The sequence below is a fragment of the Pygoscelis adeliae genome, unplaced genomic scaffold, assembly GCF_000699105.1.
Source record: "Pygoscelis adeliae isolate BGI_AS28 unplaced genomic scaffold, ASM69910v1 Scaffold188, whole genome shotgun sequence".
Taxonomy (NCBI): Eukaryota; Metazoa; Chordata; class Aves; order Sphenisciformes; family Spheniscidae; genus Pygoscelis; species Pygoscelis adeliae.
The window spans coordinates 695,642-721,930 of record NW_008825304.1 but is presented as its reverse complement, the minus strand read 5'-3'; the positions used below and the strand labels follow the sequence as shown (position 1 = coordinate 721,930).

General features: G+C 40.7%; 1 protein-coding gene across 1 annotated transcript in view; it reads left to right on the top strand.

The window, feature by feature from the left end:
- The window catches only part of CFAP61 (cilia and flagella associated protein 61), a 108,550-nt gene extending 83,649 nt beyond the window's left edge, over nt 1-24,901 (top strand). The window contains 7 exon segments of the mRNA XM_009330133.1: nt 2,790-3,117; nt 3,625-3,716; nt 6,850-7,055; nt 23,713-23,803; nt 24,663-24,779; nt 24,781-24,810; nt 24,812-24,901. Of these exon segments, the coding sequence (XP_009328408.1) occupies nt 2,790-3,117; nt 3,625-3,716; nt 6,850-7,055; nt 23,713-23,803; nt 24,663-24,779; nt 24,781-24,810; nt 24,812-24,901 (954 nt within the window).
- Nucleotides 24,902-26,289: the final 1,388 nt, after the last annotated feature.

Below are 26,289 nucleotides of genomic sequence, written 5' to 3'. Positions count from 1 at the left end.
TCCCCTAAAGCGGCAGCCTCCCTCCCTCCCCTCCCAGGCTGACAGATGGCTCCCAGCCTGGAGGTTGCAGCCGTCCCCTCCCCTCTGGTGACACTGTCCTGCCTGTCAGCCGGCAGGACGTGGGGCTGTGTGGTCCCCTTGCTCTCATGGGCAGAGCTTCCCTGATTTTTGGATCTACTAGATGGTTAAAATTCCCCTAACTGTGCATAGTTCATTACTTCTTTTATATACGAACAAGCTCAGAGGTTCTGGCTCCTCTGCTGCCGCATCTCTGCCGTACCACTGTTGCTAAAATTTGCAGCTCCCTTTGCTTCCCTCTCCTGTGCCTTTTCTTCCGGCTGGCTCATCCAGCCGGTCGTGAGCATCTGATGCTTGCCCTTAGTCCTCAGGAAAGCTCTTTGGTGATATAACCGGGTAATACCTTTTACCCAGGTCACAACCGTGTCCTCCCTGAGGCTGCTGACACTAAGGGATGCTGGTTTGCCCTGACGGAGCTATGTCTCGAGCTGTTCAAGATGAAGGCAGCAAGATAACGCATGCTTGTCTGATAACTTTTCACCCTTTCCTCTGCCTGTACAGTAATATTTCTGTAATGTATGGTGGGTAGCAACATTCAACTTGTCGCCTAATCATTTTAAAAAGTGAGAGTACTGATGAAGGGGAAAGCTCTTTATAAAGGCTCTGGAGCTTCACAAACTGTATTGTAGCAATGAGACATCAGTCTTCATCTGTACCCTTTGCAGACCATGATCTTGTTTAAAACATCTCTCAACCTTGTCATTCTTATTACTTTTAACCCTCAATGTCCAGTGTGCCCTCTTGTTTTACGCTATTTTTGGGACCTTTGTTCTGCCAGCTTTCAGTTTATCCTTTGTAAGAGGCAACTATGAAGATGCTGCGCGTAGTTGTAGCTCCTCCCATTTCTGCTGTCTGTGGCACTCTGACGGAGGTGAGAGTGTGGGGCAGGGACTGTTCTGTGCGTGTGCCCCCCGGTTCCAAGCTGGAGTGACCCAGTCTCACTTACGTGCTCCTCATTTCTCGTGTTTCAGAACTGAGACACCTCCAGGTGATGCGGGTTTTACCTTCCCCAGCTCCTCTCTTAGCTTCATCTGAATAGGCACTTTTGTTCTTAGTGAGCGCACTTTTGGTTCCAGATTTCAGACGGGCTTTTGCCTCTTTAAAGTCACTTTTAGGCAATGTAGAAAACCAAATAAAACACACATCAAGAGAAATGTCAGATGTGCGTGATTCTAAATCAGTTTGAAAGCTCCTCTCTGCTAATCAATGCGCGGAGTCTGTGCGGAGCAGGCAGACAAAAGGCGAGGGCTGTGGCGGGACCCTGCAGTCCTTGCTCTCGCGCTGCGCTGTATTTCAAAGCGGCTCTTCAGGCATCCAGCACATTTTGTATGACATGCTGTGTGCACATCTGTTCCACACCGATGCCTAATGTGTAGGACGAATCGGTGGCCGCTTCCAGCACCACCTGCTTTGTAGTGCTTGTCGTGGTGGTGCTGCCTCAGCTCCTATTTTGAGGAGATGAGGTCTGATCTGCTTCCTCATGTCCCAGGAGAAAAGCTATGCAGGTGCCACAAGAAGACAAAAGAAGGGAATTATCACTGGCTTTTTTCTTTGAGACTTAGAGGAGGAATTTAAGGATTTAGGGTGATTTTCTTTCAATGCCCTTGAAATCTTCCTGGGGGGAAGATGAGCTCATGGCTTCAGTAGATGCTCGTCCCAAGATAAATCCCTACCTCAGGGCCAGTTCTGTAAGGAGTAGGACAGCACAGGCAGTGTTTTCAAAGAATGGAAGTCACATCTTTTTTCAGTCCCGTAAACCAAAACATAGTGAATAGGAATCTGCTGTGCTCATTACCAGATTCAGTAACTGACTGCCAAATGTACCAAGTACTTTACTTACAGACACAGCCTCCTCTGGGCTGACCTGGATGATCTAGATGGATCTGACGTCCACCTGGACCTGTGCCCTGTCTCTTGAGAGTGGCCAGCCCCAGCCACTGCAGGGGCAGTAGTCCCTAAGCACTAAGGAGGTACAGATTAGTCTGCCTCCTAAAGCAAGTATTATCCAGATCTGGAATAGCTAGAGATGTGTTTCAGTCCTGACAAAGTTTGGATATGCTTTCCAAAATCTGCGTCACTATCAAGTATAATAAATCTGAATGCTTTCCTTTTCATGTAAATATTCAGTCCTTTTATACCTCTCACAAATGTCTTGGTCTCCACAGCTTCTACTGGCTTTAATTCTGCCACTGCAGTTTGAATGAGGATGATATTTCCTCTGAATAAGTTGAATTTCCTATCTTTCCATTTCATTGAATGCTCCTGTGCTGGTAGCCATAGTAACATAGTTTGGTAAACAGTTAGGAACAACAGTTGGAGAAACATCTGTAATATACAGTTATCCTGCTAAAATGCAAAGTAAATTGTACTTTTCTATTACTTAGTTTTTCAGTTTGGCTTGAGCATTTGAAAGAAGAAAACCAACACACAAAATAGGCACATCCACTCAGGCTATTTGATATTTAGTCATCTAATAACCAGAAGTAGATGAGTCTAGTTCAGTAATTCTCCCCTCTACTGTCTTTGGTTTAATTTTAGTAGCTGTAAATACTGGATCAGAAGGATTTATCTCTGTATGTAAAATCATACTTTATTTCATGTTCTTGTTTTTTAAAATCAGTAACATTAGGAACGAACTGTAGGTTTTGATTTATGAAATTAGCCAGTAACTAATGTATAATAACCTACACTTATTTATATCTCTTTTTTAGGCATTTTTTAGTTTTGCCTACAGGGCAGTGGATTATGAAACCTTTAAGGCAATTAATGATGCTTGCCTTGTTTTTGATGGAAGACTTGTGATCGATACCGAATTCCGTACTAATGATGTCAGTATCAGGGCTGCAGGTCCTTTAACAAAGTACTCCAGGAGATACTATGTAGATGAATGGACACACAGCAACTTCAATTCAAAAGAGATTGGCTTTGAGCTTGCTGCATCTATGCTGAATCTCTTTGATCCAACCCGTAAGCTTTTTTCTAAGCCACCAGAAGGCACAGATAGACTCATCCCCAAGTACAAAGGGTGTAAAATTAAAGGTATGTCAAAATGGATTTCTGTCATACTTTCATACCCTTTTTGGTATTTTTGCTGTTATATAATAAGGGTAGGTCCATCTCACCTAAGATGCCACCTAATGGCAGCAAAGTTCTCAAAGCTCCTTATATAGTCAGTGTAAAGAGGTGAGTTGCAGTAAAAGCTTACGCTGTAGATTTTTGCTAATAATGGACCAAGTTGTGCTTTCATTTATATTGCAGTAAATATGGAGTGTTTCCAGTGAAACTCAGTGTCTTTATTCCAAGTTCAAGATCAATAAAACTATAATCAGAACTTTTTAACGTGTGGCTACTGCACCAAGATGTATAAGAGTACCAAAAAAAAGTTTATAACATGAAGTCCATCAAAACAAAATAAGTTCCTTGTTTTCTTTTTTAGAGCCATTTAGTAAACAAACAAACAAAAAGAGTATGGGAGGAGGGCAAACAAATACTTTATTTTCTTCTTTGTTTATGATTTAATAAACCTCATATTTTCATTTATGACAGGAGGTGTTCTTCCTGGAGGTTATAATTACTTGCATATTTCCAAACCAGAAATCCCCATCCGCCTGGACTTAGAACGTGCACTGTGTGATCACGTAAGTTACATTATTTAACTTTTCTTTGTTTTGCCCTCCATTTGGAAAGATGTTCTTATTTAGGATAGCACAGGTACATGCATAAGTACCATGCATGTTAAAAAATATCTTGAGTAAGCATGGGTTTAAGTATGTATTTAGAGACCTTCCGGAGCTGGGGCTTATCAGTAAACTCTGGAATGGAACAGACCACATAAAAACAAATCTCTATGATTATTTGAAAATATTTAATTTATTTTAATGTAAATTCACTGTCATATTGTAAATGTGGAATACATACAGATAAGATTATCTGATTAACTTCTTTACTTCAGTTCTTAATTCCTTTGCCATGGAATCAACCGAAACCAAAGGGGTTTTTAGTCCGTGAAGGCAGGAAATACTTGTCAAGCCCTAATGCCCTGAACTCTTCATGACTATTTGTAGCACTTTGGGTTCAAATAGCTCCCTAATGGGGCACCACAACTCAACTCCTTGACCCTTTTTTCCAGAGTTGGTGGCTCAGCACTGTGCCTGGTTCCTGAGCCATTTGTCTCAGCACAGGTTGGGAGGTTATCATGTTGGCTTTTCCTCAGTACCCTCTTTTTCAGAATGGCTTTCTTTTTGCTTGATTCTGTAGAGAGAGAAAAGCCATTTTCTCAGTCATATGGAATATGTTGCTTTTGAAGTTCCTAGCGCATATTTAATACACAGCACATCAAGGTAGTGGTGGTATTTGTCATCAGATTTGCATAAGAACAAATCCAGTCAGCTAAGCCTGGGTGCATAGTATAAATCAGGTACAGCTGGTGAAAAAGTATGAATTATATAACTAACTGAACCTCTTAGATGTCCGTTTCCATACTTTCTGATATTTGGCTTTCTCAAAAGATGCACGATTTCTATAAAAGAGGACATAGGATAGTATTAGCTGGATTTCACTAAAATATGCTTTCAGCCTTAGCGCTTAACCTCTTTCCTCCCTAGAATAAGGTGCTATAAATGCATACAGATGATAAAACTTCATAGTCTATCAGTGAAATTCAGTTGATTTTCTAGACTAGTAGGAAAAGAATATATTCTGGAAGGGATGCTCCATACTTCACTGCTAGAAAATAGCTAGTGCTGCAACCATGAAAGTCGTCTTTGAACAGGAAAGAGGGAAGCACTTCACATGGTTGGGCTACATAGGAGATTGTCCCATGATACAAACATGGAGACGCTTCTCTTACTGGAGAACATGACTTGTGAAACAAGAAAAGGACTAGATTCATGTATTTTAAAGCCAGAGAGGACCATCCACCTAGGCAAGCTCCGGTTTCATACAGATTTTCATACAGATTATACGTTTTCCTCAGGGATTTCTGCATCAAGCTCATTCTTGTAGTTGATGTAGAGAGTGGCTTTTAAAAGACTACTTCAGTGATGATTTTAAAACTCAGACAGCACTGGTCTACAGAAAGATATTATTTTTCTTAAAAAGGAATCCATGCTTTTGGGGGCAGGAATCAAAGCATGGCTCACCTTTGTTTTCCAGCTTTGCAGATGCAGGATGAGCTGTCCAAAGCAGCATGTACTAGGAAGCAGAAAGGACTATTAGAGAGAGGAAAATTGGTTTTGTCACTCCAAATTGCTAGAACATGATTAGAATTCTTTTGCTGCAGCTTTGATTACCTGCTGTCTGAAAAGGGAACATCTTTAAAGCCACTCCAGAAACTTCATGTAAATCCTAAAAGAATTTCCTAAGAAAGAAGTAAGAGAAGCTAGTGAAATGTATTAGCTGAGAGATGTGGAAGTAACAAAGGTTACTGTAGCCTAGCAACAGGTTTTAGAAATATATAAAACTGGAACATGAATACAGCTTTAAAAAACAGCTTCAAGCTATTTGATCATCCCACTGTAATGTGAGGTTTGAAACAAATTTTTACATTTTTCTTTTATTAAGTGATTGATTTAACTAGCTGAAACTAAATGCTACAGTTTGAGCATCAACATCCAACATTATTATTCTTTTATTGATAGTAGAGTTGGTGTTAGCAACACTTGGCAGCCTCTGTTCAAATTAGCAAGAGAGAGTCACTGAAAGCAATTCTAAATCATATATATATATATGCGTATGTGTTTGTGTGTGTGTGTGTATATATATTAAGGCAATAGTAATTCGTCATTTAAAAGTCTAAAAGGAAAAGCCTGAAGGAAGTGTCCTAAGAGATCAAGCCCAGCCTCCTGCAGTTGCAGGCAACCATCTAGTACATAGTGCCATTTATAAAATTTAGAAGGTTGTTTTAGAACTGAACAGGATCCTTCTTGGTATCTCTTTCCTCGTTGGAAGGCTGTTCCAACACATCACACCTCCGACTACTGGAAAACGTCTACACAAAGCCAAAAATGCTTAATTGGTATGTGATAAATCTTTGAGTTGTAACATTCAAGTTTGCTCGTAACTGATTAATGTGGTAGTATCAGCCTTCTGCCTACAATTGTATAGCTTCTACAATGTGCCACAAATTTGGACTCTGCACATATGCTGTTTGTATATACATATATAAAAATATATACGTGTAGTTATAAATCTGGAGAGAGAATAAAAGTATACTAGTGTGTTCTTCATTCATCAGGATGGTATCCTATAGTAAATTATGATATGCCGTGTGTATGCAATAATATGGACTCTGTATAATAAATAAGGATGAATAGATTTCAATTCAGTTGCCTAAACAGAGGCATCTAGTGTTGTTTGGGATGCCCCAGGGCATCCCTCCTGACCTCCAGCTGCTGCTCCAGGAGGTCACAGGTCTCCCATGGATCCTGTGTCATAACTGCCAGCCTAGTTCAGATGGGCCAGATACCCTTAGGTGTCTCAAATGGCACTCAGGATTGGGCAACCAAAGCCCATGCTGCACGTGCAGTCATATGCTGCATAGTTTTGTGTGCAGTTAATCAAGGTCTAAACCACACAGAAAATCTTTGTGTCCAAACCATACCAAAGCGCCTTGTATAAATCATGTTACCAGGAATTCTTGATTTTAAAAAAAAGGGTTGTGGATTTTAAGAAATGGTAAATATCAGCTAGGAAACGCTAGCTGATCTTGTACGTATGCCAAGTCAGGCGTTCGTTCCATCTCCACAGCTTTCCTTACATTTTCTGTTCCAGGGTATGGAGATTATAACTGGAGAGGCAAGACGTGGGAATTACTTCAGGATGCATATCAACAAATATAGTATGGTAGATAGCATCACCTGCTTTTCAAAGGAACCCTTTCCTGTCTCCAACTACATTTGCTTGTATGGACAGCATGAGCGTCTTCTTAATGATCTTTATTATCGCTGGAATGAAGGGCAGATTACAGATCTTTACAGGTAAGATAAACTCAACATTGTGCATAAAATCTACACTCTGGCAGAATTTTAGTTTTGTTTTATTACGGTTTATCTTCTGGCTGTTTTCCCTTAGAACAAAAGATAGATTTTTTTAAAAAAAATATTTTCCATTATTTGGCAAAATTATCAGTGGTAATGCAAGCCCTGAAGACTTTCTGACCTTCCTGGAAAGAGCTGCGTGTCTGAGATTTATTTAGAGAAGGAGCGGTGGTTTATTTGACCATCTTTCATCTGAAAGAGCATTTCAGTATCTTTATGACTTTTGCTTAGAATATTCAGTGGGCTTAACTCATTAAGCTGAACCTGAACAATCCTTTTTTACTGAAGGTTCATATTCAGAAGTCACTTTTAAAAGTATTTTTTTCACTTTGAATCAAATTTTTAAGCCAAAGGTTTCTAGGGAGATTTTAAATCACTCATGATGATAGTCACACTCAACAACTTGCCTGCTTATCTGATGATAAAACAAACCCTAAAGTTTATCCTCTAGACTGTGTTCTCTGTGTAGGGGAGTTATTTTAACTTAGTTTTATATCTGGAGGCTATGTCAGGACTCTGCATATTTAGTGGAGGTTCCCCATCCAACTTGCAGGGCTTCTCCCTCCACTGCACTTTGCAGCAGTGAAACAGGTCTTGCAGATTTTCTGAGGTGCTCCGCTCTGCCCGCTGTGCCCAAGCAAGCACAGGGCAGTCCTGGGGACTAGGTGTTCCAAGGCAAGGACTGAGGTTTTCTCAAGTGGTGGGAGAGACTAAAGAGCCTGGCTATTTTTAGCCAATATTTGTGTGCCATCTCCTCTGAGAGAATTTTTCATTGCTTTTGGAAATGCAAACTTAATTGAAGAAGTTATTATGGAGAGAGGAATATCTGAAAAAATGCGATCTACCGTGTCTTTAATCTTCTGCTACTTCTCCAGAATTTTGTATCTTAAAAAATTACCTGGCCTAAAAACTCAAACTTGTTTTATTCCTTATGCCTCAGTGAAAACAAGTGCTTTAGAGGCCAAGCTTGATTTAAAACAAACAAACAAAAACCCCAGCCTTGAATTTCATTCATGGGGTAGAATTCTTTGAGCACGTAATTGAAACAGGAGGTAAAGAAGAACTTGCTGATACATCTTATTTTGATTTTCATTTTTAAAAATCCTGCACAAGTGGTGGCTTGGGAACCTAAATTGTCACAGATAGAGAAGTGAAGTACCGCATTACGTAAGCTGGTTTGCAGACAGAAAGCCAAGCACAGGAACAAATGGTAAATTTTTATCATGATACAAAGCCGACAGTGGTGCCTTGAAAGTCTCCAGGTCGGATTTTGTTATATTTATAACTGATTTGAAGAAAGGCATAAATGGTAGCAAAATTTTCAGATAAAACAATGTTATTTAGGTAACAGTTTGTAAAAGTTTGCTGTAAAGGATGTGCTGTGGTCCAAAAGAAACTTTGCATGATAATAGCAATCTACTGGTTCAAAAAAATCTCTAGAAATGAAGCACCTCCTATCTTGAGACAGGGACTTAAGAGCCTCTGAATTCCCATACCTCTTTCTCTAGCTTTTGTACTTCTGCTGGTTCAGTGTCAAAAAGCTTCACCAGAATATGGATAAGGCATTGTACGCTGCTAAGGACAGAGAAATGAGAATGTCTGCTGAAATCAGGGAGGAGGGGGGATCCAGGCAAGCCCTTCAATTAATGACAAAAGATTGGTTTGTATGCCGTATTTTGAGAATAGTGGTATCAGCTGCTGTCTCAAAGGGTGAAGTCCACTGAAAAGGACTCAGGGCTTCACTGGGACTGGATGTACGGCTCTCACAAGTCTTCTGATGTGTTTTGCAGTCCTCTTCCTGCACTCTCTCCTCATTGTAAATATTAGAGTCTAGCTCCTCATTTTTTCCTTCTCATCTTGTACTGAAAGACAGGATGAACCCAAACTTCAACTGTGAGGTTTAAAAGTTTATTGGACAAAAATGCTTCTTTACAAATTTCACTTCAGGAGACCTTTGTATGCCTCTGCTGAGAGGAGTGTGAAACTTGTGAATTATTGCTGCTACAGGGATTGATTTTGATTTATAGAAAATGTTGGTCTTGTTTTACAAGAGGAATGGCACACAGCAAATGTAAAGTTCACATAAACAGTATATTGTCAATAGGTGTTAAGTAGAAACTGAAGGAGGATGACACAACTGTATGAGATATGGGCTAAGACAACAGATAATTTTCTTTCCTTGTCACAGCTGATGCAGATCAGCTAATACATTTTGAGCACTGGAAGCAGCTCAATATTCAGGTTGTGGCAAGGTATCATCAGTCTTTTTCATGGTGTTACAATATGCAAACACAGCTGTGACCTAATCTTTTCTATGAACCACAATTACGCCTTTGTTTGCCCAGATGCGGTTACAGTGTCAGTTGTTATATGTACTAGCAAGTTTCACACCAGTATCAACATCTGGAAAAATAAATTATCTTGCTTTGGGATTTCTGCCTGCAACACAGGTAGCAATATTTTCCTGACCTTGACAAAACCAGCATTTGTTCCCTTTCTCTCTGTTGCTGCATGTTGGGCATGTAGCCCAGCCCAAGGACCTCAGTGCAGCTGCACTTACCTGCACTCTCGATAGCTACACACACAGATTTTGAAGAGGTGAGACATTAACTTTCTGAACGGACAGCTTGTTTCTTCATGAGAGAAATTAAGAATGTGTTAGCCTCCCTTGCTCTCATGATCGTGATAGGATCCCCACACAGTGCACAAGCTGGTCGGGGGATTACAAGTAAGATCACGTTCTAAACATCCACAGAGATTTTAAAAATCTCAAGAGAGATGAAGAACCCAGTGATGATTTGTTAATAGGATGAGTCAGGCCAGCCAGCACTGTAAGAGTAAGAAGGGCAGCTTTATCTGATGGCAGCATATACGCTCACTGGGAGAGTCATGAGCTCCTGCAAGACTGCTTGTATTTTAACTGGTCTTTGCTTACCAGGATCTGAAGTTGTGCAAGGTCAGGGTCCTCTCACATCCACGTTACTCACAGGCACCATGACACCTGCGTGTCCGGGTGGTCTGGCCAGGATCACTAGTGTGCCATACAGAGGGACACCGCTTATCAGGTCCTCATCACATCTCCTGAGCCTTTCTTAATTAGTGATAATGAACTAATTTTGGACTTGGTCTTTTACAGCCTTTAGATGTGGACGTTGTCTGGGATCTTTTGCCTCATTATTTTATCTCACCTCTCATTAGCCTGTGGCAAAATTCCTGAATTACAGTTGCCAGGTTTTTCTTATCTGGTTATTTTATTGCCTCCAGTCCTGTTTTTCATCATCTTTATACCTTATCTTTACATAGGTTTGTTCCTTCTCTTCTTGCTATTCGGTCATTTGAATGAAATCACATGTGTTGCTCTGTAGCAATTAACATAATGCTGTTCTTTAATCCTTGCTGGCTTGTTTCTTCCGGTGCTTTCACATACATGCACGCACACACACATACATTTCCATTCGTATCAGTCTTGATATTTCTGTTACAAATGTCTGTACTATGAGGAGAATAGATTCTCTAGCTAGTTTAACAGGTGGGAGACAGCAGAGCAACCCACTGCAGTAAAGGAAAGCCCTTTGCAGTCAGCCAAGGCAGAGTGAAAGGACTAGTGAGAAAAGGAAGAGATGGTGAGAAGAGGAAGCAAACTGCCTGTAATCTCCTTGTAACAGTCCTAGCACAAAGCAAACTGGCACAGGGAATTGCTTCTTTCAGGAGGATGTAGAGCAGTGGAAAAAGGCTGGCAATATAATGTAGTCTCATAATATAAAATATCATATATACAATATATATACATCCACATAATACAATGTTATATACAATGTAAATATATATATGTACAATATACAACAATATACAGTGTTAAAACCTAGCCATGAGAAGACTATCTATTAGAAAACCATTAAAATGAAAAATGTTTTAGCATCTCTTGTGAGATGAAGATTGTCTTGAGGCTTTTATGTAGATAAAAAGCGGTGTCTGGTCGTCTTTTGGCGAGGAATATGAAAATGCATTCGTTGATTTCTATGTGTGATAAAAAGAAGAAAAACTGTTTTGAGTGGTGTTCACATGGTCTGTAATGATCTCACGTGACTGTGTGAATGCAAACCTGATGTGAGGACTGAATTTCTCTCTTTGACTTTGAAAAAAATCCTTTTAAACTAGTACACATTACACTTACATCCACTTGCAGTATCTTCTAGCAAGATGTGAAGCGCCCTTAGTGAAAAGAAAATGTAGACCGTGAGAATGTTGTGGTTTGTTAGGTTAAGCTTCTAAACTTGCTGGTTTGAAACATTCATTCCCCTCCTCCCTTCTTTATGTCTCTATTTTGGGGAGGGCCTTCCTATGAGGCAAGAAAGTACAATGTTTTAATCTTTTGGTCTGCATTTAGATTTCCCAGCGTGGCATCTAGTTCCAGGAATGGACACAGTGGAACAGCTGTCACCTGGGAGCTAATTTATTTCTGTGTAGCATGCAAATTATCTTTTAAATAATTAGAGACTGCACCTAGCAATGAATTTCCTCACTGATTTGCGTTCGGTATAAGGGCTGAAAGTTAACCCCATGATACCGGATTTCCTGACCATAATGTGCCAGTGCCATTTTCAAATTAGCATTAACAACAGGCCCTCAAGATTCAGCTAACTTGAAGAAATAACCCCTTCCGGTTGTGCGCATGAAACGGCAACTAATGGTAATAATGAGATAAATAGCATTTCCTTTTGCTGAAAGAAAGTTCCATTGATTTCAGTATGAGTTCAACATGATTAAAAGCTGCAGGACTTGACCCACAACCACATGAAAGATTGAAATCACTTCTCTCACCTCCTCCCTTCCCCCTACAGTAAATGTACTTTGTGGAGGAAGCTAAGCAGGGTGGTGGGCATGCATGGCCCTACCCCTCGTGCAGGTCAGAGGGGTCTACCAGCGGCTGCTGTCCCAGCCTAGTTTCATGCCAGGGAAGAAAGCCGCTCAGCCCCTACATTTGTAAGACCAACAGTCTGATGGCCCCAGTCACACTACTACTGATTATGTGTATTCAGACTGCTGCCCTTTAAGACTTTAAGTTCATGAATTTATGAACCTAGCAAGCGGTCACCGAAAAATCCAGCATAAAATCATCTGACTATATTGCCACAGTCACTTGGCTACAAAACGCACTAGCGCACTTGAGGGTGTAAGCTTTTAGTGAGTTAGATACTCCTCCTCCATATTACGGTATTTTCACAGCTCACTGAAAGCCTCAAATGCTTTTGAATTAATTTTTTTTTCAGGGAAACAATGCTTTTAGCTCTCATAGTTAAACCAGCCAATGCTGTATCTGATGGAACTAAAGAGTTTTAAAGTTACTTTTCCTTTCTCCTTTTTTAGCAGACAGGTACTATGGACATTTTTAAAGGAGGTCTTGGTGCAACTCTACAACTGCATAGTTAAAATATATGCTCCTCAGAATGCCTAGCTGCCTTAGCTGTGATCCCAGTGATACAGATATTAACATGATAACAACAGATATTAAGTCTTTTTCAAAAATAATTGCTTATAGTTAAGCTTCTGCAGCCATATTTGGGCCCGATTCTCATAGGTGTTAGGTATTCCAGCTTACTTCAGAGTAGTGTCTGAGTGGGCTCAGTTAATTACTTAGTTAAACACAAATTTAAGAGCTAATGTTTTTGTTTCTACCTATGCAAACAACAGCTGAGGAGATAGGCCAGAAGATGACCACATCCAGTCAGACAGCTGTCTCTTCTGACTGCACCACAGTGGGATGCACTTCATCCCTCTGACTGTTTTATAGGATGCCAAGGTCTGCTGGGCAAATTGTCAGGGCCTTGGACAGGCAACATTTACTGACCAAGAAAAATCTCATCCTCACTTGTCATTGTGCTACAAGAAAAAGGCACCATTGCCATCAGCAATGGTCACCCTTCCGTCTGCCTCATGCCACCACGGTAGGTGTATTCACTCCATCTGGGCCTTCAGCCATTATGTTCCTGAGCAGAGAGGTCTTACAATACAGTTGTCCGATGTCAGGGCAGGCAAAACCATAGGAACCAAAGACACAGTATCCTAAAGCCGAGGATTTTGTGTACAAAACTTTTATTTCACCTGGAAATTTAACAGCATTACTCCCTAGATTTGGAATCCACTTCAGGAAGGAGTTTCTGCAACTTTTATTCATTTCTCATAAGGTTGCATCTCAAAAAGGCGCAACTGGAATTTGAGCACCCAAGAGCGAGGCTCTTTCCAACAGGGAAGACTTCTCTTGAAGGAAAAAGAAAGCAAATTCCAGTAGGTTTCATATGAAGTGTCCCCTGTACCACACTCCTTCCCTCGGAGGTCTCTGGTGCTCACTTGAAGGCCTTCAAATTCTTTCCATTGCTGTAGCAGCAGATAAAAGAGGGGGGTGGGGAGAGAGCTCAGAAATATTTTTTTCTTTTATTTTTAAGCTTATAGATTCGTTACTGGTCATCAGTGCTCCATACTGCTTCACAAAGGAGGAATGTAACCAGCCAGTTACACTCTTTTGTATTCTCCCGAGATGAAGGCAACTGTAAGGCAGTTGCCACGTTATGGAACGTGTCCACAGAGCGGTGGAATCTCCCTCTGCTGCATCTTAAGTACAAAATGGATAATTAGAGGGGTCTCCTGATACCTGGCAACCAAATGGATGCTCACTGGCATCATGCCTTTAATATGAGATAGAAGTGGTTCATGTAGGCTTCATTTGGCATTAATGAAAACCAAATCTACTAACATAATGCATAGAAATCTGACCCACTAGTTTCTAAAATACTTAAATAGCTTATTTATCAAATTAGGTGTGAGTGGTTTTTTACTTGGGATTTTGTAATACTGTATTAATGAACTTGTTTTCAGTCATGACCTACAGAAGATGCTGGTTGCATCACATTAATGTGGCAGTCATACTGATGATGAGGCAAAGGAGTACCACTGCTGCATGACAGTGCGTGCAGCAAAGGCAGCATCACTGGAGAAAAGGCACAGATTTGGGCTGACAGTGATGTACTGTCCTGTCAGAGGCAACATCATTATGCCAATCAGTTTCTGAAAGGCACCCTCTGAAATGTTGTGTTGCTCAGCCATCCCCTTCTCAAGTTTCTTCTTGTACCTGTTCACCAAGTTTACTCTGCGTAATGCTGAAGTTAGTAAGGTGCTGTATGTTAAGCACTTCTGGTATTCAACAATTTGTAAAGCATGCTGATAGATTAACGCATAGTGTAGCAATCAAAGTGTTTTGAATAACACATAACACAGAGTACTAAGTGCTCTATTTATATTGTGTTTATATTTAGTTCTTACCAGAAATGCGCTTTTAGTCATCAGTACTTACTACGCTTCAGTTTGCATCACAGAGCCATCCTGGTGCACACCGGCTGGACGTTCAGATTTTGCTGTATATATATGTAGGCTTTCCAGCTAAGAGCTGAGGAACGTTACAGGGTCAGTCCTGTGAAGGAGTCCAAGAAGGCAGCGTGTATTTTAAAGGACGATTAGTGGAGAAACCTTACAGGCACACTCATCCAAGCTGAGCTCAAAAAGACTTTGTTACTTTTTTTTTTTTAATAACTTGGTTTCCAGCATTTTAAGGACTTGTCTTACTCATTGACAATTTGTCTACCCTGCATAGTGCTCTCAAGTAGCACCATGAGGAGGATGAACTTGCCACTGTTCATCGCATGGGAGCAAAGCTATTTGCAGCAAGATGCAGAGGCACTCTGAGTGCCTCATCTCCATTGCAAGCTTTGGGGATCTCCAGAGTTGTGGTTTATATGTCTACCAATGTGCAAAGGTTAGTTTGGGGACTGGTGACATGAGGGGCCAGCTCCGTAGAGAGAAGCCCCCATTGGCAGACATTAACCAGAGACTCTTTGGCAAGTAGGAGTTGGGAGGGTGTGTTATGACTCTGGCAATACCTGTGCATGGGACAAAAAGTACAGGGAATTTTGTTGAAATGTAGTGACAAAGGAATTTTTTTTCCCAGTGCCAGAATAGCAGATAGGATTCAGTGCTCACATATGAAGGGAACGAGCAACATACACATGCATAGATCTGTGGTGATCCACCCCAGATGTCTGTTAGAAGATCTGTATTCACTGCTGTTAGCAAGGTGACACGAAAACAGGCTAGTGCTCCTTCTCCTGCATGCAGCCTGGCCATGGTGGGTGTTGCTGTCCAAGAGGCTAATCGCCCTGAAAAAAGTAAGGGATACTCTACACAAAGCGGCACAGCTTCAACAGCAAGAGGTACTGATATGCAATAGGACGCAAGGCTGCCAAACATGCAACAGAAATGCATGAAGGGAGTCAAACTCCCTTTCACTAAGATGCTTTGGAAAATTCCACCCAGAAACTATAAAAGTGAATGATATCACTGGATGTTTCCTTAGCTGTTCTCTTCAAACCCTGTCATTTATGCTCACATTACATTTTTTGTATTAGCTGTACAAGCTAAATGCTCAAAAATATTTTGAGTGGTATGAACAACATTTACTTATTTTAAAGTAACCATTTAGATCTTTTCTACTTAAGTTCAATTCACACATCATAGTACTGTTTACATTAGGCTAAAAGTGATGTATTAAGCAGTGTCATTTAATGAGAGTTTAAGCAGAAACACCACACTGGACTGTTTATTGATGCAACTCTAATAAATCTCACAATATAACAAATAAATCAGGAAAAAGAAGAACATTTGGTGTCTTTGGTATTATTTTTAAAAGGATTAGGTAAAGATATAAAGTTATTACTTATAGCCTGGATAATCAGCAATTATTTAAACATGAAATGCATGCTACATAGAAAAGCTGTTTTTAAACCAGATTTTCGAAAATGAGGAGTGACTGTTCATTAAGAGAAATACTAGAATGCACTGCTGTCTGGAATTTGCCGGATCTCATACCATTAGCACACCGTGATTACATTTAAGGGATTCCACCTTAGGCTTTTGTTCATCATGCAGACGGTGAGACTTATTTTCTGCAGGGATGAAAAAAACCAGAAAGGAAATGTGGCAGGTAGTGAGCGTGGCTGAGAGGGACTAATGCTACTCAGTACACTTTACAGCCTAATTAGAGGAAAATTTGTGTGCTTTTTATGAAGAGAGAGACAGGATAAGGAAAAAGGAACACATGAAGGGATATCAAAGCACTAACAGCTTTTTTGCTACCAGAATTAAATGCTAACCCCAAGGTGCACTGGTAAAGCTGTACTTACATGGCAAATCAATGAAAATGGTAGACCCTTCTAGGTGGCTTTAGATTTCTATATATTAATGTAGTTTTTAAGGAGCAGCTAACTTGCTAATGAAGAGCTATGTTACTAAGAAACCCCACGTCCAAATTAGTAAGTAAAGGCTAGTCAGTTGAATCTTACCACATTAATTTGCAGTCGAACCTTGCTGATTCATGTTAATAATTATGCAAACCATTATGAATGATTGAACTCTGAATTCATAAACAAGTAATTGCAGAAAAGCAATCATACCACTGCACATGGCATATTTGTTGATTTTGTGCGTCAGATTTAATATCCTTTTAATTGTTTTTCATAATACATTACGTGTGAAATAGTACTATGTGAAAAAATGCAATAAACCTTATTTCAGGGTCAGCCATAATTTCCTCATAAAAAGAGCAGATAGCAATGTTTTTATATCAATTTTAAAGAGCACAGAATTTAGAAAGTTTAAAGAGCTGTTCAGTGAGAATCAGCTACACAGTAACTGCTACTATCTAGTAAAGTATCTAAACTTTTACCAAATTCCAGTGCTGAAATAATGGAGAATGTCTCTCGAGGATACTTAGAACAGGAAAGGACTGCAGTATCTCAACGTGAACCGAGTATTGCTAAGATCTGCTTTCTGATGGTGCCTCCAGGTAATGGCACTTTAACATAACGTTTCCAGGATATTAAAAATGCAGAAAACAGAAATGATTTATCAGTCATGATAGATAACCAGCATTTGCAAAGTGAAGATGCTGGCAAGCAATACATAGTGTAAACCATGACCCACATCCCCCTGAAGTCAGCAGGTCTCTGCAGTAGCCCCAGTGAGGTTTTGGACTGGGCCCAGTGGGATGAGTATTGTCCTCTACGAGGTCTGGACTCAGCGGACGTTTTTCTTGAGCAAGAATGGCAAGATCAGTTGCACTGCACTATGTTTTCTTATTGCAGCTACAGAAAAAAGGGTTTTGTAAACCACATGTTTTAAACTAGTTGTCTTCCAAAGAAAAGACATTGTGGACTTGGTCATGTAAGTGAATTGTAAGAAATTGCAAACCAGGGAACATTTTATGTTCCTTGTGATTAAGAACAATGCTTTCAGGTGGTGCTTTATGGGATTTTACACAAATTAGTCTTGCTTTTTACCTACATAAACAAGCTGTCTTTCAAAATTATTGGTCAGATGATATTTAGCAGGAAATGCTCAGTGGTTTTATTTATATTGTCTTTAAATTTACACTTTATGATTCCTGGTCCAGCTATGCAAGGTGTATCTGGAAATACTCCATATCTTTTACTGGAATCACAAGATCTTTGTAATTAAGAGTCTTAAATACATCCATATATTGTCCCCAAAACAACGCATCTTCTCTTTTCCTGGCAAGATGGAACATTTCTTCTTAGGTGCACCTGTGTTCGAGAAAAGACTTTTGCTAATCTGCAAACTGTGTTTGGGAAGTAATGTCGGAATGACCTGGAAATTAAAATTGTGTTGCATCCCAAACCACCGCAGTACTTTCCTCTCCCCGCTCCCGGGAAGTGGAATTCCCTGCTCCTCATAGGCACTCCTGGCATAATTGTATTATACTTGAGCCCATGTCAGCTGACCAGCTGCTTCAATTTCATCAGTGTTTGTCCTTCTGGTTTGGTTCATGGTGTTTGTAATAGCAGCAGCTTTCTTCTTATTGACTAGATAGTGGCAAAACCAAGAAGGAATGAGATACACTGCAGCAAAAGCACACCAGCATTTGGGTAGCTTTTTCCATGGTGCGCCAAAAGCACCAATGAGAAACTCAGCTTCCATAAACTGCCAAAGTCAATCAAGTTTAAAGAATCCAAACGTGCTAAGGAATGACTTTGAATATTCTGAGGTCTGCGTATTTGAGAACTGATAGAGTATCTTCCAGATGTAGCTGATACAGCCTGGAGGTTTTGCATTTCAAGCATTACATTTCTTCTTAAAAAAAGAAATTTAAACCCAGAAAATGGACATCCAGCTTGAAAATTCACTGTGTTCTAAGTGTGGGAAGCTACTTACAGATTAAGAGGAGATTAAGTTTATCAATGACTCTGCCTTATATTGTGTACCAAAAAAATGTGTGCTGCTCTGCATATGCTTAGAGTGTTGGATGATGGAAGATACAACTCTGGTCAGAGTCCCACTGAGTTTAATGGGACATAAGGCAGGTCACTAGTGAATTGTAGACTGCTTTGTAAAGAAATGAATGTGATTTCAAGAGATCTGTATTAATGATTATTTAGAGACATTTAACAAAAGTTGTGAACGGCTTCAAACCACTTCATAGATCTGCATTTCTGTACTTAGTTGTTTCCGCCAAGTTTATGTGTGTTGGTGAAAGAGTGGGGATAGCAGAGATGCAAGGAGTCGAATTTGGTTTTGTTATTGTTTCCATAAAAGCTTTCAGTAGCAAAAGAACACCGACAGACACAGCATCCTCAAAATCCATAGTTAATAGCATGCCAGTAGTCTGCAGAGGGATTTTTCAAAGGCATCATCACAAGGAATGGGTTGCTGGGAATCACCTGCCCTTTGAGCTTTTGAAAATCCCCCACCTTGTCCCAGTCTCACAGCAGAGAGAAGTCACCGGGAGCGCAGGCGAGGCAGCAGCGAGTGCCTGCTGCTTAGGGCTGCAGTTTAAATTCCCTTAACTGGATTCTGCACTAGAGCGCGGTCTCAGCGTGCACATGCACTCTGGTAATTTGATAAGCTCACCTGCAGGGAGGGATTATTCCACGTAGTTTAACGAGCCATCAGGTCTGCATTCCCAGTGCATAAGGTGTGCCCACAGGCCTGTCCGTGGTGGCACCGGTTCTCTCTGCTGTCATCGGGCTCATGGAAGCAGCAAGAAAAGGAATGGAAGTAATTAAAAACATATTACAATCCTCATATTAAAAAGAAAACAACTATTTTTCAGGCTGTAATAATGAGATTTACTTTCACATTAAGAGGAGTAAGAAAATCAAACCTTTTTTAAAAATTGATTTCTGTTTTTTTTGCCACGTTGGATACATTCATATCACTGCTTTCAGCTTCTCTTTCCACCAGTGATTTTCTTTTTTTTTGGAGAGGATTTCAGCTGAGATTTTCCAAGAAAAGCACACGATATAAAATGCATGAAGACAAAATCAACAATGGTCCTCAGAAGCCCATCTTTATAAGTGGAAATTACTCGGGCCTTGCTTTGCTTCATTTTCATGAAGGGAAGCCCACCTTGCAGAAGTTTGGAAAACATTGCAGTGGTGTGATAAAACTGATCTGTATGAATATTACAGTTACGCCAAGCTTGTGAATGATAAAAGATTAGGTTACCAGAGTAGATAAGCTCACTCTACAGAGCTGGTCTTCACCTTTCCACCATTACTTTCTTGTCATGGGATTTAAAATTATTTATAAAAACTTCAATTACTGATTTTTTTTTTAACTTTGTATCTTGCTTTTTGTTTTGTTGTTGTACAAACAGAGTGTGTTATTCTGAATGTTTTTCATTCAATTTTTAAGATTTTCTGGCTTTAACATCTTGCTGTCAGTGATACATCTCGTGCCGTTATACCTGACTTAGATGGCAGAAACCACGCCAGAGGTCAGTGTCGGGTCCTCGCTGCCTCTGCTTTAGAGTGCCAGGACACACCGCGGACATATGGCAGCTTCAGAATTAGCTTTCACAGAGGCAGAAGCCTTGTTCTCCGAAAGTGGTGTGTAGTTGCAGATGAAACGGAGAATAAATACAGATAGCTCTCAGATGGAAAGCCATGTGCATGCATACTCTGTTTTTGCTTGCTAGCAGTGGCCAACTTTGTCCGTTTTATTTAATGCTGTATCTCTTGAAAAGGGAAGGATTCCATGTCTTTTGTACAGAATGCCACTAAATGTTTTCCCCCTTCTTCCCTTTCATCTAATGTAGGCTACACATCACAAATGAGGCAGAACAGACTTTAAATATTGTTTGTCAATGAAAGGCGAGACCAGCTTCCTAGCAACAAAAAGGATGTCACTTATGGTCTTCAAAAGGAGACCATTTCATCCCATCTCGTTACAAATGCCTTCCTATGATAGCTTCTGTCGATACAAAAGTCTGCCAGCAGGGGATCCCCGTTAGGAAGTGACCAAGTTTGAAAACCCGTTATGCTCCTGGCAAACATTGTCATCTTGTACATATTTAGCCTGATCACTCTGGCAGGTTATGAAAGACTAAATGGTGCAAACACATGTGGCAGATGCCGTTCTCATGATAGTTGAGGAGCCTTTGAGCCTCTGTTGGTAGCATGCCAGCTTCATCTTGTATACTGAAGAGCATTATACTTTCAAGCCTTCTACAGCTTGCCCTTAGGGACTGCTGCTGAAGTGGTAATAAAATTCAGAATGAGCCTCAGAAAGTCAACTTGTTGGTTTGGCTTCAAATGGGTTTTTTCATTATTAAACTTCCCTTTAGCAGCCATATGTAGATCTGCTTTCTCAAAAACACCATGTGCCTCTTTAGAAAGGTGATTCTAACTGAAAAGATAAATAGATAAAAACGCAAAGCCAGCAAAGAAAGTGAATTGTTTCTGTGAAGCATATCTTTAAATTGCCTTTGGTGGTTACATTTCTTCAGGTGAAGGGAAGTAAAGGGAGTCTGGGAGTAAACGTTGTTTACTGGTAGCTCCTCTTGGCAGCCTATCTATAAAACACAGATAAGACATTCTCCATTCCCCAAAAAGGGCGTTTTATTTGCATTAAATGTTGCAAACTGAGTGACACATTTCAGGTTTTGAGCTCCAAATCTGTGAATGTTGACAGGAACAGTTAAAAATGCAGTTATGGGCTGAGCTGGTAACAGTAGCAGTAGTACGTAGCATCCCTGAAACATTTTATAAACATCATTTAATGCAACATCTTAGCGAGGTAGGTGGAAAACTTAACCAAGGTAAGGCAGTTGGAAGGTGTGCCTCAATCAAGAGATGAAATCACCTTATCAGGGTTAGAATTGAAATTAAGATGCCAGCTTGAAAACAAAATGTTTGGCCAGTGGAACATGGCTTTTAGCAGGGCATATCAGTGAAAACAGAGTGTCTTTAATTATCTTAATGTATTTTTGTATAACACCCCCCTTTTCCCTGCTTTGCTATCTAATATCAACATTGAGTCAAAGGTTTGTGTTGGGTGGGATTTTCCTTCTGAAATTGAAGGGTTTTTAAATATTTGGGGAATATCCTGTTCTCCTCTACCTCTCTGCACATGTTATAGGTATATAATTACTTAAATAAAGATGCTTAAAGCTGGGCTCATCTTTTCTAACATTTCATATCCAAATGAATAGGTAGTATCAGTTGTGGTAATGTGCTACCAGAGACTCCTAGGCTGGGCAGCACTTACCACAGCAAGAACGCAGTATTCGTAATAGATGTTTTCACAGTATAAATATTTATTGATGCTATCGGAGAGAGCCCCACTGTGCTGGACACGGTGCAGATCTAGGAGAGGCAGCCCCAGCCAGCCTGCAATACAGAGAGAGATGCAGATGAAGGGGCACAGTGGGAAGGGGGAAGAGAGCTTATGATGGGATGAGTGTGTAAAAAACCAGCAAAGTTCTGCCACGTGCACAAAGTGTTATTAATTGCGCAGGGCATTAGTGAGAGCTGAAGCTTAATTCAAAGAGTGGGAGCGGGGAAATCTTGCCATTTGACATTAATGAAAAAAATCTGCAAAAAGGAAACTGCGCACATTTTCTGTAGACAGATACGTCAGTTATTAAACTTGTATAGTGCCTTTTAAGTTGCTTTATCCAGATGTTGGGTGGGATTTTCCTTCTGAAATTGAAGGGTTTTTAAATATTTGGGGAATATCCTGTTCTCCTCTACCTCTCTGCACATGTTATAGGTATATAATTACTTAAATAAAGATGCTTAAAGCTGGGCTCATCTTTTCTAACATTTCATATCCAAATGAATAGGTAGTATCAGTTGTGGTAATGTGCTACCAGAGACTCCTAGGCTGGGCAGCACTTACCACAGCAAGAACGCAGTATTCGTAATAGATGTTTTCACAGTATAAATATTTATTGATGCTATCGGAGAGAGCCCCACTGTGCTGGACACGGTGCAGATCTAGGAGAGGCAGCCCCAGCCAGCCTGCAATACAGAGAGAGATGCAGATGAAGGGGCCCCGTTGGGAGGGGGGAGGGGGGTTTTTGTTGGGTTGGTATGTAAAAAAACCAGCAAAGTTCTGCCATGTGCACAAAGTGTTATTAATTGCGCAGGGCATTAGTGAGAGCTGAAGCTTAATTCAAAGAGTGGGAGCGGGGAAATCTTGCCATTTGACATTAATGAAAAAATCTGCAAAAAGGAAACCGCACATTTTCTGTAGACAGATACGTCAGTTATTAAACTTGTGTAGTGCCTTTTAAGTTGCTTTATCCAGATGTTCATTTAAAGACCACGCAACTGAACCAAGTGATAGCGTACGCGTACTCCTGACAGCAATGCCGAGCATGCTGCTGCCGTTCCAAAGATGAGAACATCGGTTGCAGCCGTGCAAAGGCACCCATCTTAAAACTTCCTGGGTGACCCTGCTGACATCTGTTCAGTCATTATCGGGATGAACATGGTGCACCTCCTGACTCCAGTTAGCATTAACAAGAATTGCACACAGAGCATCTCACTGAAGCTGCAAAAATTATTTTTCATTATAGAGGAAAGAGAAATAAATCACAGCTTTGTAATCTAGCTGCCTCCAGTTATATTTACAGCCTTGAGGTTCTACATCGACTCATGTCCTCTCCATCCTTTTACTCCTTTTTCACAGAAGAATGCTGTCGTGAATGCTGTCACTGAAAGAAAAAGTTACAAGAGCTTCCTCCTAGAATAGGTTCAATTTAGCTTCAGCGTACTAGTGCAAAGAACATATTGCAGCACTGCGGTGGCCTGTTTTTCTGGCCTTTATTAATCCAGAAACCTTAATGATGAACAACATTTGTGTCATTGTCTACACAAATTTAATTTGTTTATGCAGCAGTTCAGTTAATCCTGCAATCTGCTTTTCTCAAATGAGGACAGATAATGGAGATACCGTTCTTTACAGGTCTTCAGGCTTTTAAATTCTGATAAAATCAGGATTCTTCACTGGGTCTTGCCACAGCTCTGAATTAAGCCACTTTAAATGTAATTACTGAAGCTGGCTGTACATCAGGAACATCCATTAAAAGAATTGATTGACCATGCTGTTAGGGGAGGCATTTTATGAACAAACGATCATGATGGGTCCAGAACTGTAATTTATAAAGGCAAAAAAGCAGGTAAATACTTTATTAGTGGTTAATGAGAGGTTCACAAGATAACTAAATTTCTTCTTTTTTAACCAGCTACTTCAGGGAACCTTGGTCCATGGCCATCTATCACGATCGGTTTATTGATCTCAAGAAGGAACTGCGCCAAATCCTGATGTTGGAACAGGTAAGAAAAATGACTGGCGAGTGCCTTTTATTATTTAGGTAATTTGTTAGTGGTGTTCACTTTGGTTTCTTCTCCCATCTTTCTCCTAAAGCTTTACGTTTCTGTTTAGCTATTTCCTCTGGGAAACCTGAGCAGATCTTACACCTCACGGGGTGTGTGTGTGTGTGTGTGTGTCATCAAGTACAGCATATCGTTCAGTTTCGTTATTTGGGCATATTTTCAAATTTGCCAGTAAAACTTAAGTTGCTTTGTTTTCCTTCACGGCATTTTTGCATTATACTTGCAGTTTAGTACAACTACCCAGCAGAATCTGGAGACTTATTTGTTCAGTTACGCCCTTTTTTAATTAATGTTTCCTAATATGAATACACTACAGGCCATCCTAAACCTGTCTCAGCTGAGCCTATAAGAAATAGATTTTTCAACATCTACCCACAGGGAATGGCTTTTGTAGCTGAAAGAGTAAAAGCAACTGGCTTTTTCAGTGATAAGTGGATTTCCTGAATAAGGATGAAATTAAAATGTTTGCTAATGCTGTATACAGCTTTGGCCTTAGTACCGTAGACTAAGTAGCCTGTAACTTTGCCTGCTCAAAATCCAAAGCCCACTGCACTCCACGAAAAGAACTGCTAACTGCAGACTTCCAACAACCCCAAGAACTGCCTCCCCCACCCCCTGATGAATTTCTGGCTGATCTCAAACATAATTTGCAGTCTCAATCTTGGTACTTCCAACCCCACTACTTGGGACCAATTCACCCTCTCTCTCCTCACGCTGCTTTTGTTTGTGTTTAACGCAATGGAATTCTGTGCGACGGCAGTACTTTTTAAGTACTCACTCACAGAGTTTTTAACTGCAGAAAACAATCAACTGTAAATGGAGGCAGGGTGACAAAAGGAAGGGACGTTGTGTAGGCTGTAGCCCACCCATTTCCATGGCCCAAACTGGCGTGCTGTCGTATGTCACAGCTGTAGCCACACAAATGCTCGACCCCTGCCTCCTCCCAGAAGGGCTAGATGCAATTTTCCTCCTATTGTCATGATACAGAAAGTGCCTCAGTGCAGTTTTAGTTTAGATTCTCTTGGAAGACATCTATAAAAGAACACAAATTCTGTGCAGAATGGGAGGCCTGATGAGAAGTGTTTTTCTCTCCATCATTTGGCCACATTTCACATGCTGTAAGTGTGAACAACTTTAGAGAAAGGGGAATTGGTGTCCTACAAATTAAAGACTCGCTTGCCCTACCCTGTTCTTGTTGCAGTAGTCCTGACACACAAAAATAGTCTCACTGAGCGGACTGAAAGCACCTCTACAAGTCAGAATTCCTTACGTGAACATAGATGATGGTATCTGCATCTGAACGCAAATTTGTCTTTACTTTTTGTATTTTCATTTGGATTTACTTCACGGCGATTTTAACTATATTTACCGTAACATTTATATGTTTTCCGTGGGTGTTCTTCTAGGCACGTTGCCAAATACATAGTAGGCACCATGCACTTATGGAATATATCTTAAATGCCTCGGGATTGGCTGTACTTCTATGTGGAGCAAGAGACCTACTGTTTTTGCTTCCTGTTGCTCATATTCCAGCTCACTTCAGCATGCAGATAAACTAGTAATGAAATGTAAAAATGAGGGAAAAATACACCTTTGAAAGAGATGTTTAAGAACTGTGTGTGTAAATAGACAGAAGCCAGACATTTCTGGTTACAGTTTCCACAGAAACTGGAAATCAGTCTCAAGCATTTAGGGATAATATTTACGGAAATGTTCACTAGTAGTTCAGTAATGTATGCATAGAAAAGCCAGTTACAGGTGGGACAGGGACTATGTTTTTAGCCTGTGTATTGAAATTGTCACCCCAACACTGCACTTGATGTATGCATGACTCTTGCACGGGGCGCTCTTGCCTGTCGCTGAAAGCCGAGCGATGGCACGGGGAATGTTTACCCTTTCGCAGAATCACAAACGTGTTTATTTCAACATGCAGAGCTCCAGCTATGCAAACATGCAGATGGCGGGGCTGGGTTTTTGCAGCTACATCAGCTGTTGAAGTATGACAGCAAACTGAGGGCACACATGTGCAGCGCGAGATTTTCTAGAAAAGGCACTTGTCCTCAATAAGAAATAATGGTCCGGTTTTCAAATTGCAGCTGGGGTTCTCTGAGAAGTCAGTTAAAAGCAGCTAGTAAATTAGGCATCGGGGGGGAATTTCCTCCGGTGAGCGCTAGAAACGTATCAGACGAGGCCGTGACTGAGAAGGTCGGACATTTCCACAGGTTCTTGCACACGAAAATATTGGTTCGGTTCCACGCAAATGTTGCATGCGTGGCCACTGACAAGCGCGGGTCATTTTGGAGGGATAAACAACCGAGCAATGCTAGCCGCCAGAACTGCCGGCCCCGGCGACCACGCTCTCGGGTGGAAGCGCCGGTTGAGCGGGAAGCCCGCAGAGCCGGCGGCCGTGCCCGCCGGCGGCCGTG